Source organism: Loxodonta africana, chromosome 2, assembly GCF_030014295.1.
Source record: "Loxodonta africana isolate mLoxAfr1 chromosome 2, mLoxAfr1.hap2, whole genome shotgun sequence".
NCBI lineage: Eukaryota > Metazoa > Chordata > Mammalia > Proboscidea > Elephantidae > Loxodonta > Loxodonta africana.
The window spans coordinates 169,829,275-169,843,157 of record NC_087343.1 but is presented as its reverse complement, the minus strand read 5'-3'; the positions used below and the strand labels follow the sequence as shown (position 1 = coordinate 169,843,157).

The 13,883-nt window shown below is 48.3% G+C and overlaps 1 protein-coding gene across 1 annotated transcript in view; it reads right to left on the bottom strand.

Annotated features, from left to right (window-relative positions):
* GALNT10 (polypeptide N-acetylgalactosaminyltransferase 10) overlaps positions 1 to 13,883 on the bottom strand; it is a 270,053-nt gene that overhangs the window by 18,126 nt on the left and 238,044 nt on the right. The window contains exon 8 of the mRNA XM_064278619.1: positions 3,917 to 4,024. Coding sequence (XP_064134689.1) covers positions 3,917 to 4,024 — 108 coding nt within the window. The remainder of the gene's footprint in view (positions 1 to 3,916; positions 4,025 to 13,883) is intronic.

The window sequence follows — 13,883 nt, the reverse complement described above, 5'->3', positions numbered from 1 at the left end:
TGTTTAATTTAAAACTGTGCCCTGAGGAAGCTGAAGCCCTAACAAAGTCTGTAGACGTGAGCACTCTAAAACACAGCATCTCCTCCCCTTTCCCCAGTCTGTCACCCAGGTCCTCAGGCTCACCATCTGACCTGATCAAGCCACAGCGGTGATGAGGAACCACTGCGGTTTTCTCTCTGACCATCTGCAGGTCCTGAAATTCACCAATGTTATTCTTAAAGGATCAAATCACTTGATATCTTACTGAATGAATTTTAATTTTATTAATTAAGATTTTAGTTTATAATGCATGAATGTATTTTCTGACATGATTCAACAAACCAATTATCCCAGATCTTGAACTTGTACAACTGACTGTTTTGACTGAAGTAAACTACATTTATTTCTGTTGTTGATTTTGTTTTTTCCTGTTCATTTGTGGCTTAGGAGACCTCATGTGTTACAGAGTATAACTGCTCAATAGGGTTTTCTTGCCTGTAATATTTTTGGAAGCAGATTGCCAGGCCTGTTTCTTCTGTGGTGCTGCTAGGTGGATTCAAACTGCCAACCTCTTGGTTACCAGCCAAGCACAAACTGTTTGCGCCACCCAGGGACCTTTACATTTTATTCTATGATGCCTCACCTCGTTAGAATCATGAAAAGGCCTTTGAGATGTTAGTGAACCGCATGCTCCTCATGTCCCTACTCTCAACATCCTCCAAGTTCTGGGTTCTAGTCCCACCTAAGGCCCGAATGCACTTCTTGTACTTACAGATTTGCCTGGATCCCGGAATAAGTCTCTACTTTTGTTTCACCAAGTGTGAGTGGGTCCCTGTTACTGCCTTTCCTAAAACACCCTTCCCAGAGGCAGAAACAAGAAAGATTTTTAGTTAATTTAGTAAACAAAGTAAGACTAGCTACTTGTTCTTGCGGCAGGCAAAGGCTGGCGGTGAGCTTATCCTTCCTGAATTGCTGTTACAGCATGTTGTCAGCTGTTTGTCCTTCTGGAGTCTGTGTGACTTCAGTAAGACCTTTTCCTGGCTGCCTTAAGGCTATCAGCATGCCTCCCCACAGCTCTAGCGACATGATGTTCTAGCAGATGATGTTCTACAGGGTTTAGGATTTGGGTGTTAAAACACTTAGCAAACATTTTAAATCTGATCTGCAATTAAATGAGATTTGTTGGATATTGCAACAAAAGGCCACATGCGCTTGATTCAGGCACCTTTGTGGTCCTGTGAACCTACATATTATCGGACCTGACGGGTCATGGGGGAGAAGGAGACGTGGGGCGCCACCTAGATTGTAAACTGGTTTAAAGTCAAACGCAGGGTGCTGACTCAGCGCAGAGAGCTCCAAAGGAAGTTAAAATGCCTAAATACGGAATTCATACAGAACACCGAAATAAGCTGCCTGATCTTAACGCTGATGCGGATACTCACACCGACACGAACAGCAGCAGTACCTATTTAAGGAGCAGCTGTAAGGTGCCAGATACCTGTCAGGCCTAAACAGGTCTGAATTATGGCTCTACTGCTTATCAGCTAATCACCTGGGACCAGTTACTTAACATCTCTGCTTCACTTCCTCATCTCTAAAATGAAGATAAAAACAAGTGAGAACTGAGATAAGCATGTAAGATGTTTTGCGTGATGCCTGTCTCACAGGAACTTTTTATAAGCTTTATGAAACCAAAAAACCCCAAAAATGAACAAACAAAAAAAACCCCAAACCTGTTGACAAGTTGATTCCAACTCATAGCAACCCTACAGGACAGAGTAGAACTGCCCCGTAGGGTTTCCAAGGAGCAGCTGGTGAATTAGGACTACCGAGCTTTCTGGTTAGCAGCCAAGCTCTTAACCACTGCACCACCACGGGCTTCAAGAGTTACAGCAAAAAAAAAACCCCACTGCCATGGAGTTGATTCCCACTCACAGGAGGTCCCCATAGGGTTTCCAAGACTGTAAATCTCTATGGAAGCAGGCTGCCGCATCTTTTTCCCTTGGAGCTGCTGGTGGTTTCCAACAGTCGACCTGAGTTACACAGCTAGCTATTACCCATTGTATTGATCTATGGTTTAATAAGCAGATAGTGGTGGTGTTTTATCCAGTAGCCCTTAAAGATGACAAGAACTCTGGACCGGAAAAGGCTATTTGGGGGGTCAGAGGTCTCCCCGTGGTTCCTTCATCCCTTGTATCTGGAAGAGTCGCCATCTCGGACTTACTGAGTGACTGTTTTCCTGCCTGATGCCTTCCTCAGGGGCTGCCAATGGCGTCCCTGATGACACGTGATTTCTGCCTCTCCTGCTGAATCTAGAATTCAATCCCGAGTCAGATGCCCTGTCCAAAACAGCGCAGATGGCTGGTGCGGCTGTCGTTAGAACGATTCACCACTAGAGGGCATTGCCGGCTGTCTTTTCCCTTAACGCTGTCCCTGAAAGCAGCCCCTGCCGCCTTCCGGAGCTCAGCTCCCCGCCCACGGATGGAGCTTGGGGAGAGCTCTTTGAGCCTCTCAGATTTTTTTGTAAATCGCAGGACAACAGCGCTTCCAAGTCGCAGGCGCTAGCATTGCGCAAGTCAAAATTGTCAAGCGACGAGGGAGGGGAGGCAGCGGGCAGAGCAACAGGAAGCTGTGGACCTAGACCTAACAGGCCGAGGCTTGCCCCAGGTCTTGGCGTGGGAGGTGTGGGGGTCTCTACTGAGCAAAACGGCAGTGTCCTTTCCAGCTTTTGCCAAAAGCCTTCCTTTGGGGACCCTCCACGTCTTCATTTTCCTTTGTGGTCCCCTTGACTTTTTTTTTTTTAAGACGAACTTTGAAATTTATTATTAGGGTTTAGTGACATATTGTAAAAAAAAAAGCAAAAAACAAAAACACCCTGGCTTACAAATTTCCATTTGAAGCCTGTGGCCAATTTAACCCAAGCACTGACACAAATCATTTTAAGGCAATGAAATAAATGGGGCGGGGGGGGGGGGGGGCAGGCACTGACATTTATTTTTTATTTTTAATGTTTACAAAATGTGTTGTATTATTGATATAAATGAATAGATTTTTGTAAAAATCATGTTTCTTAGTTGTTGTCTTGGCTCAACAGTGTTTTTAGCATGGCAATACAATTAAAAAAAATTTTTTTTTTATTGTACTTGGTAGATGAAGGTTTACAGAACAACTAGTTTCTTATCAAACAGTACACACATTGTTCTATGACACTGGTTAACAACCAGACAACATGACACTGACATTTATTAAGCATCCTGGTGGCAGGAACTTTTAAGTACCTGGTCTCAGGTTTTCCCAAATACACCACACCACCTGTATTAATATTATCTAATGTATTTCTTTAAATAAGGAGACCTGGTAGCTCAGTGGTTAAGTGCTCGGCTGCTAACCAAAAGGTCCACGGTTCAAACTCACCAGCCACTCCGTGAGAGGAAGATGTGGCAGTTTGCTCCCCAAAAGATTATAGCCTTGGGAACTGTATGGGGCAGTTCTACTCTGTACTGTAGGGTTGTTGTGAGCTGGAATCGATCTGATGGCAAGGATTTTTCTTTTAAATCACCCAAGGTCTAACTCTGCACCCTAATTAAAATATCTGTGAAATCACAAGTTTGCTACACTAATACAGATTCATTTCTAATCCACATTAACATAAACACATGAAAATTAAAATGTTCTCATGTCTACCACTTAAAATCATCTCCGTCTGTCACATTTTGGAAAACTGCATCATCTCCTTAATTCCCCTGGCAATGCTAAGAGTTGGAAAGAATTAACTCTCTTTAAACAAAGGAGGAAACACAGGCTCAGAGGAGTTAAGCAACCCTCCCAAGGTCACACAGCTAGTAAGTGGTGAAGAAGGGCTTTAAGTTTTCAGGCACCTCAGGTTGCCTCTGGTCTGCTTGAGGGTCTAAGCTGACTCCTCCCCCCGCCACCTTACCCGGGCCAGGCTGACTCCAGCAGGGACCTTGTAGGGTACGTACTTCCGGTAGATGTGGCCCACCCTGGAGCAGGGGATGTCCTCCATGCGGCCCCCACACATCCACACCTGCAGAGAGTGAAGGGAGAGAAGATGACGTTTCTGTCTCAATTCATTGTTCCTCAAAGGCCCATGTTCCTTGGTGTGCTCAGCGAAAGCATCGGCCTGGATGGTCTGCTGAAGTCCTGGGTTCACAGAGCTAACAAGGGAAGAGAACGACAGTAGTAACAGCAGCAGTAACAAATAGTCGACAGCATTGAGTGCTTACTTATTGCCAAGTACTGTGCTAAAAGCTCCCCGTGCATAACCACATTTAAGCCTCATTAGAAAACCTATAAGGTAGGTAGTAACATAGCTCCAGCAGAGAAGCTGAGAAACTTGTCTAAGGATGCAGAGGTTAGTAAGCGGTAGAGCCAGGATGTAAGTCCAGTTGCAGCTGACTCCAGAGTCTGAGCTGTAAACCACTGTGGATGCCTGGAGTGCTATGTTGAGAAGAATTCTCATGCACCATCACGGCTTGGTGGGAAAAACTCTGGTGATCACTTAGTGATGTCTGCCACACGAACGAGAGGAGCCTAGGGGGTACACTGGCTCTAGATGTTTACTCATTCTGGCATTAGACTCTGGAGTTTCCTCCTAGACCTTTAAGCCTCTTGCTGGGTTATAATGAGCGGGCCCATCAGTCTCCCTGGCCTAACTTCTCCCTGCGGTCCAGCGTGCTAAGCTGTGCAGCTGGATATGGCTGCAGTGTGGGGACTGAGTGTGGGCTATGACATTCCTCCCTGTACCCCATCCCCACATGGTAAAATCTGGCTGTCACACACAGCTCCTGGGTTTCCCTCCACACTGGTCTGACGACACGCTGGGAGTCCTTACCAAGTACAATCAACGCTGACTCACACCCACTGATGGGACCAGCCTGGGTTGCCCCTCCTCAGCAGACCTGGGTCCAAATCCTAGCTTAGCCACTTACCAGCTTTATGACCTTGCTCATGGACTTCACTTCTCTGTGATTCAGTTACCTCACATGTAAAGGATCAAATGAGGTGGGACTGGGGGACTAAATAAGATACTCCATGTGGAGTGCTTAGCATGAGACATGGCACACACTCTAAGTAGTATTAATGGCTACTATTATTAATTCATACCTGTAACACTTATAGGGTACCTGTTACATGCCAAACATTGTGCTGGGACATACAGCAATGAATAAGTCAGCCAATGCTCTCATGGAGGGGGTGTGGTACCCACCTGCCAAGATGGCCCCAATGATCCTTGCCTCCTGGTATTAGCACCCTTGTGTGGTCCCCTCCCATACTGAGCAGGGTTGGCTTGTGTAACCAATATTACAAAAATGACAGTCATAAAAGATATTGTGGCTTCTACCTTGCTCTTTCTGGGATTGCTTGCTTTGAGAAAGTCAGCTGCCATGGTGTGAGGTCAGTCAAGCAGCCCATGGAGAGGTCCATGTGGTGAGGTGCTGAGGCCTCCTGCCAAGAGCCAGCAGTATCGCGCCAGCCATGTGAGTCGTCTTCAGAAACAGATCCTCCGGCCCCACTCAAGCCTTCAGATGACTGCAGCCCCGACCGACATCTTGAATGTGACTTCGTGAGAGACCCCAAGCAGGAACCACTAAGCTGCTGCTCCAAAATCCCTGACCCACAGAAACTTCTAGAAAATAACTGCTGGTTGTTGTTTTAAGATGCTATGTTTTGGGGTAATTTTTTTCCTGTGGGGATAGATAACTATAATACAAAGAGAGACAGTTTCAGACGGAGATGTGTACTATGAGGAAGACAAAGCAATGTAATCGGACAGACTCATTGTATGGGGTGCTACTTTACACACAGTGGTCAAGGAAAGCCACATTGAGAAGGGACTATTTGAGGGAAGACTTAAAGGAAGAGAAAGCAAAAGTAACATAAAGATGGGTAGTGGGGGGAAGCAGAGAACAGGTAGAGAATAGCAAGTGCAAAGGCCCTGGGGTAGAGGCAAGCTTGGCATAATCACTGCATGAAGAAAACCAGAGGCCTGGAGCAGAGGGAGCAGTGATGGGAGGGAAGGGAAGAGAGGGGGTGGAACCAGCTCGTGAGGGTCTCAAAGGGCAGAGTGAGGTGTTGGCCATGGAAAGTCTTCAGTGAAGGAGACATCAAAATCCAGTTTACATTTTACACAGGTGACTCTGACTATGAAGTAGGGAATGACCTGTAGGACCCAGTTTAGGGAGGCACAGCCTGGGAGGTCCCTGCAGGATACGTGAAGGCTTTATGCGAAGAAGTGGCTGTGGCAATGGTGGTACATAGCTGGACTGAATCTCATCCTAGACCCTCGCTGTGGAGTGAGGGGTGGGAAGGGGAACATCTACAACCCTGATTCTGTGGGAAAGTGCCCCTTCCAGTGTGAACTGTGCAGTGAGTTACTGGGGACTGGGCTTCACATCTTGATTAGTTCAGGGGCTCTACAAGGGGCACCCTTCCACCTGGCACCTGATGGGCTCTCGATCCCTGGTGACCTCTCACTGACTGCTGCCCCCAGCCCACCCCCGATGATGCTGCCCCCACTTCCCGAGAGGGGATACGTACGGGGTTACAGTTAGTGGAAGTGCTGCCTAGAGAAAAGCAATTATATTCTGATCTGGGGGGAGAAAAAAATCAAGCAAGTCAATAGAACAGAACATTGGTCTCTAGATAATGGGCTCCGGATGGTAGATGAATGTCAAGGCAAAGCCAAGAAGTTTATTTTCAAAGCATCAGGCGCCAGCATCCCGTAACAACAACTCCTTTTCCTTTATACAAAGTGACTGATGTGGAAGGGATGCTTTTTGGGGGTAGACGTTACCTAGGTTGCTGCTGGGCTGCCCCCTGCCTTTCAGTTGCAGAGCGGCGCTGGGCATGTTGGGGGCACCTTGCCCTGCTCTATTTCTGGGTGTCTCCCGGGAGGCTGGCTAAGCCGGCATCCAACTCCCTCGACTGCACATTAAACTCGCATTAGCTAACAAGGCTGCGTCCCCAGCTCTGCCTGGCGGGGGAGCCTTCCTTTCAGCAGATGGATGATCGATCCCCACATCCTTCTCCTTCCTGTGACCTCTGGTTTCCTTGCCCCTGGCCACACTGGCCATCAGCCTGAAGGCTCCCGAGGGACAAGGGTGACCCTGATCTGTCTCAGACTTCCAGGCTGTCTGCAGCCCCACGGGAGTCCTGGCTTTGGACAGCGGGTTTAATCAATAGCTTCCCTCCCTGCCCAGGACAGGATTTGCTGGCGCATGGAGCTACTTTCAGAGACAGCACACCTGTTCAGCCCAGGCTGCTGTCAACTCCTGAGTCCTCTGGGAGCCCCTGGGCAGCCTTGAGAGAGCCCAGTGCTGTCACCCCCAATTCTTCAAAGTGTCCTCTGGCCACCACAGCACATCCGTGCAGTGAGTCACACATGGCTCCTTCGGCATCTCTGTGGTCAGGTTACCTGCCACAGTTGAGGTCCTCAGGACCCACCCACGCATCTGTCACCTCACCCCATCATGCCCTTTCTCACCATACCCTCTGCCATGAATTGAATTGTGTTCCCCCAAAATATGTGCTGGGATCCTAATCCCTACACCTGTGGGTGTAATCCTGTTTGGAAATGGGGGTTTCTTTGTTATATGAATTAGATCTTACTTGATTCAGGAGGGTTCTAAATCTAATTGCTTCTAAGTTATCAAAAGAGCAGATTAGACATAGGTGCGCAGACATGGGGGGAAGACCAATGTCATGGGAGGATCGTCTCCAAGCCAAGGAATGCCCTGAACTATCCACAAGGAATCAACATGGCTGAGACCTCATTTGGACTTATCCTCCAGAACTGTGAAAATAAATTTGTTCTTTAAAGCCACCCGATAGTGGTATTTCTGTTACAGCAGCACTAAGACACTAGGACACCCTCTTCTTCTGACAGCTGGGCCCTCCCACAGGTTTTCCCTCTGCCAGACGCTCTTCTCCCACCCTGATGCCTGCACCTCCCACTGATATTTCTGGTCCCACTCAACTGGCACCTCCTCAGGAGGATGCTCTGACCCCTGTAACTAGGCTTCATCACCCTTTGATGTGTACAGAAGGCACCATGCACTTTTCCTGCATTGTTTTATCAGAGTGTAGTTCATTATCCATGTGGTTGTTGGTTTCAGATCTAGTCCTCTGCACTGGGCATCTGTGCACCTTCTCTCTTTTGGGGATTGTCCCCTCAACCTCTCCCACCTAGGGCCTGTGACCTAGGGTGGCCAGCTGGAGCTCCAGCCTCCTGGTCTCTGAGGCTGGTATGAGGCAGGGTCGTGCTGGTGCTTGGTATGTAAAAGGCCATGCTTTTCTTTGGGACAGAGAGCAAAAAGGACAGTGGAGCTCTCAGTAGCTATCTCAGCCACTACACGAACAGGGCCAGCCTGAGGGTGCAGCCGGCAGAGAGAAGGGAAGGGCCAGGAGAGGAGCGAAGAGAGCACCTGGATCCGGTAGTGCTGCAGAGAGCCCATCCTTGGGCTCCCCTCTGCCCCCTACTTCTTGGCTACAGCCAGTTTAAGATGGCTGTCATTTTCAAATGTAAGCATCCTTACTAAGCCCCCTGCACCTCATTAAACTTGCATTCTGTGTGGCAGGGTCACATCTGTTGTATTTGCCATTAGATCCACCCCCACCCCCCCACAAATGCCATGACTAGCATAGTGCTTTGCCCATCAAATACATGAAGGAATAAAAAACCAAGACTGATACAAAGTCTCAGGAATAGGAATTTGATTAGAGAAAGGATGGATCTCATTGTTGTCATCAATTCTTTAGTTTCCAGAAGGAAACCACTGTCTGCTGTTTTGCCTCTAGTAATTTTAGCAAGAATATAAGTAATGGGGAGAGGCGGGAGGTTTTACTCTTTCTTGGGCAAAAGGTCCCATCTCTGTCTTTCTGGCTGAGCTTTCTGGGCTTGATCGTGGCTGCATTTGTCTGGGAGAAACGGACAGACGTGTAAGGCCAGAAGACAATGTCACCATTGTGGTCACCACTTAGTCACCCTCCTCCTGTGACAAGCAGCTCTCAAATTGGCTATTGAAGACACAGGATCCCAAGATTGGAAGGGACTTTCCTTCCGGGGACATGCAGTCAGCTGATTCACAGATTCATGCGACCAGATAAAAGCCCGAGGCATAGGATGGTGTGGGGACTCGCCTTGGGGTGGGGAGCTGGGCAGAACTGGTCATAGATCCCAGGTCCTGTAGTTCTGGCTTACAACCCAGGTCACTTATCTTTGTATCTGTAACCCCTCCTTTATTTCACAGCTGAGGCAGCAGCCATTCAAGACCCACAACAACCACAGCACAGGGGTAGTTTGACTCCCTGCATTCCAAGCCCATGCCACCACCAGCCATGTGACCTTGTGCAAGTTATTCACCCTGGGGGCCTAAGTCACCTCATCTGTGAAATGGTGATGATAACAATTGCCATCCCGCAGATGGTTGAGATGGCATGAGACAACCTGGAAAAGGCATTTAGCCTGATGCCTGGCTCATGGTAAACCTGACTAATGTTAGTCATTTCTACTTGTGAGAGTATAAGGAATAGTGCCACCTTGAAATTATACAAAGGTCCCTGGGTGGTATAAACTGTTTGTGCTTGGCTACTAATCTAAAGAGTGGCAGTTCAAACCCATCCAGTGGCACTTCGAAAGATAGGCCTGGTGATCTGCTTCCCTAAAACATTACAGCCAAGAAAACCCTATGGAGCAGTTCTACTCTGTAACACATGGGGTCGCCATGAGTCAGAATCGACTTGACGGCAACAGGTTGAAATTATACAGCGTTCTGCTCTTTTGCCAACCCCTCTGCATTTTTTGTTTTCCTCAACTGACTTGGCAAAACCTGTAAGTGGCCAGGAGAATGACAGGGCTGGGTGAGGCAGGGCAGGGCGCTGTTTGAGTGAGGGCATTCTTCCCTCACTCAAGTGATACACCTGGAAGGGTTCCTGTGGTGCAGAGAAGACGGCTGCAGTGCTGGCAGCAGCCAGAATCATGTTTGGCCTGGATGGAACCCGTCCTATTTGGAACGGGAACAAGTACAGACCACTGAGAGGACATTTCTGCAGTACCTCTCCTTGTGGCAGGAGCTATCTGTTCAACTTTCTGTCCTTGCTCCCAGGTGTGTGTGTGTGTGCCCTCGTCTGCTCTACAAGCAGTTTCTGAACATGTCCTGCCAGCTCGTTTTGTGGTGCCTTTCTTTTTTCTCTGCGGAAGAGACTTCTCACTAGAAGCATCATGCCAGTAGACAAGTACAAATCTAATTGTAAAAGCCTGCTCCCCATTCATTTTCGTTGCTGCTTTGATTTATTTTATTAGCAAACTTCTTTCGTGTGATGACAGGCTTCATTACAGTGTCTGTAAAAGACAATTACTTGCTCTTATCTCCTAAACTGAGGAGGAAAGAAACGTGTGGTGATGTGCCTCAGAAAAACACAATGGGGCCCGGGGAGAGAGCAGGAGGGCCCATCTGTGGTAGGGAGACACGGCAGTTGGGAGAGCGGAGCAGCCTCTCCTGCCAGGGAAATGCTGCCAGAAACCTTCCAGGAGTGGGGTGGCCACCCGTCCACTCAGGACAGACAGGGACAGACTGACAGCCAGCCTACTCTTTTGCTGCTGGCATTTCTACTGAGGACCCCTATGGAGTTCAAGCCCTATTCAGTTGCATTTGGGTGAAATAATGCAGCAATAAACCCTTTGCTGTCAAGTCCATTTAGACTCATAGCGACCCTATAGGACAGAGTAGAACTGCCCCATAGAGTTTCCAAGGAGCGCCTGGTGGATTTGAACTGCTGACCTTTTGGTTAGCAGCCATAGCTCTTAACCACTATGCCACCAGGGTTTCCAATGTAGTAACTGTTGCCACCAATTCCTCAGCATCAGCTGTGTGCCGTGCCAGAGAGGCAAAAGGGGTGGTAGTTCTGGAGTTAGATAGAACTGAGTTGTAATCCAGGCTCTTAAGCAAGTTTTGTAAGTCTGAAAGCCTCAGTTTCCTCATCGGAAATATGGGAAAGATTATTGTGCTGACCCCATTGGGTTGTTGTGAGGCTAAAATGAGGTAATAAAGCTGGATCGTGGTGGATACAGCGAGCAATCCCGCATGCAGAATTCCCAGGATGTGGGCACTGTTGCTGCTGGTGGTGGGCACTGCTCGTGTGCCATGGAATTCCCCTCAGAAAAGAAGGACTGGAGTCTTCCAAAAGTTCGTATTATGGGGTATCTCTCAATTAGCTTGTTTTGAACAAGAGGCTGTTTCAGGAAGTCTCACCAGCATATTATGACCTCAGTCATGCTAGATTTGAATGCTTATCATGGTTACTGGATATAGCAGGTAAATAGAATAGAAAAAAAAAATTCTAAATTATTATTTTTTAATATAACATGGTTTTAAGCACATGTCTAACTTAATAAATTAAATCTTTGACTATTTCAACAATATCCCTATGTGTTTATAGTCAAGTTGGCAAAAAAATGGGTGCATGGTTACCCTGTGGGTAGGTTTGACTTGTGTTTGGGAAATAAGAGCTATCTCATGACAGCCCTGGAAACCCTGGTGGCATAGTTGTTAAGTGCTATGGCTGCTAACCAAAGGGTCAGCAGTTCGAATCTGCCAGGTGCTCCTTGGAAACTCTATGGGGCAGTTCTACTCTGTTCTACAGGGTTGCTATGAGTTGGAATCGACTCAACAGCACTGGGTTTGGTTTTGGGTTTGGTCATGACAGCCCAGTGAGGCAGGTGCTATCAATCCCTTTGCCTGCGAGGAAACCGAGGCTTAGTGAAATCAAGTACCTCCAGGATCCCCCAGCTCATAAGTAGCAGAGCTCAGAATAGAACCCAGGGTTGGGTTCCCCAGAACCAAGCAGGTCTGAGGCCTTCAGGGAGACTAGGCCTTCCTTGTTTAATCTCTAAAGCCTGGTCCTAACCCCCTCGAGCCATTCCTCAAAGAAAGGGGTCACCTGTGGCTTGCAATCAAGGCTCTCTGCCACCTGTTCCTACAGCCTCCTACTCTCTCCACACCCCTGACTCCATGTGTGGGTGCTGCTGGGAACCAGCTATGAGGCACTTACTCGTCTGCCCTGAAGGACACATCTGCCTTTCTTTTCATGAATGTTGCTGCCCACTACATAAAAACATGACCTAACTCATTTATTCATTCATTCATACATGGGCTGGTCATTGTCAATCACTTGCTCTAAAACCCTGTTGGGAGAAGCTGGCTGCCAGGGTGGACCCCAATGATATTGAGCCTGGAAAGCTGCTGGGTGAAGGTGTGGGAACCCACTGGTCAACCAACCTGCCAACCAACCTGCCCGTTCCCTCTGTCCTTCCCCAAACAAGCCTGAGCACTCTTTCTTTACAAGACCCCAACTATTCACTACAGCAGTGACTTTCAAACTTGAGCAAGCATCAGAATCATCTGGGTGCCTCGTTAAAACAGTCTGCTGGGCCCTACCCCCAGTGTCTGGCTCAGTAGGTGTGCGTGGGATCTGAGGATGTGTATGTCTAAAAAGTTCCCAGAGGATGCTGAAGGTGCTGGTCCAGGACCACACGTTCAGGGCCAGTGCATGCTGGAACAGTGCCAACCATGCTCAGGTGAATGGTGCCTGCCCGGGCACACTGAGTCTCTTGAGTTTGTGATTATTAGTGCCCCATTCTAGATGAAGATATGAAGACTCAGCAGAAAGGGCAGGTAAGCTGTCCAAAGTCCCACTGAGAGTTGGTTCCGGAGCTGGGCCTACAGCCAAGGTCTCTGGCCTCCGTCTTATGCTTTTTCCACTCCTGTCTTCCTGCAACCACAGCCTGATCACAACAACCAACCACCAGGACTCTGGCATTAATAATAGCTACCGTTTATTGACCATTTACTACGTCCCAGGCACTGAGCTAAGCTTGTAACATATTTTAACTAATGTGTACATAAGCACACAATGAAGGATTAGTCTACCGTCATTATACAGATGAAGGAGCTCAGGCCGGAGCGGTAAGTCACTTTTTCAAGGTGACACAGCTACTAGCTGATAGAGCTTGTACTAGAACGTGGGCAGTTTGATTCTGAAGCCCGTGTACTTAACCCCTGTGCAGCCCTGCCCCCTTATCTAACATGAAGCCTATGATTGCAATAGCTATGTTTTCTGGGTACCTCCTTTTCATCTGACTCTGGGCCAAATGAACATATTATCCCATTTAGTTCTTACTCTAACCTTTGAAGAAGTTATTATTATACCCATGTTTACCAATGAAAGAACCAAGGCGTAAAGAGACAGGTGTGTGCCGGTCAGGGAGTGACATGTGGACAGATGATCCTGGGGTCTCTGAGTTGTTTTCCTGGAGGGAAAATGGGAGAGGCAGGCTCTTGCTCCGAGGCTGGCTCCTTGCCGGAGACACTCACAGAATTTCAAATGGCTTGCTGAAAGTCACAGCAGAAAGCCGTCCCTGTTCCTGGCAGACACTCTTGGAAAGGCTGGGCCTCTTTGGCCCAGGAGGAAAATGCTGGTTGCAGCAGAACATGTTCCTAGGGTCCTTGGATAACCCAGGAAGGGAGAGCTAGCCCTGGGTTCATGGTGGCTACTCTGCTGCTAGCCTGAGACCCAGGGGGCTGGGAGGGGGCTGTGAGAAAGATGAGGAAATGCACTGCCATGCCGGGCCTTGGTGGTGACCCCAATCACCCTCTGCCATTTGGGCTGGCCTTGAAAATCACTGTCACCTTCTATTTGGCATCTAACCCCCTCCTCGGGCTCGTTCTGACTTCTGGGCCCTTCCTGTAACAATGGCCTTTCTCTAAACTTGGTATGCTCCTGCTCCACCCCTCATCAGGTGGACCGAGATGAGCACTGGGCTTGGAGTCAGGACATCTGGCATTTAGCCCAGGCACAGACACCTTCTAGTTGAGGGGCCCTGGCCA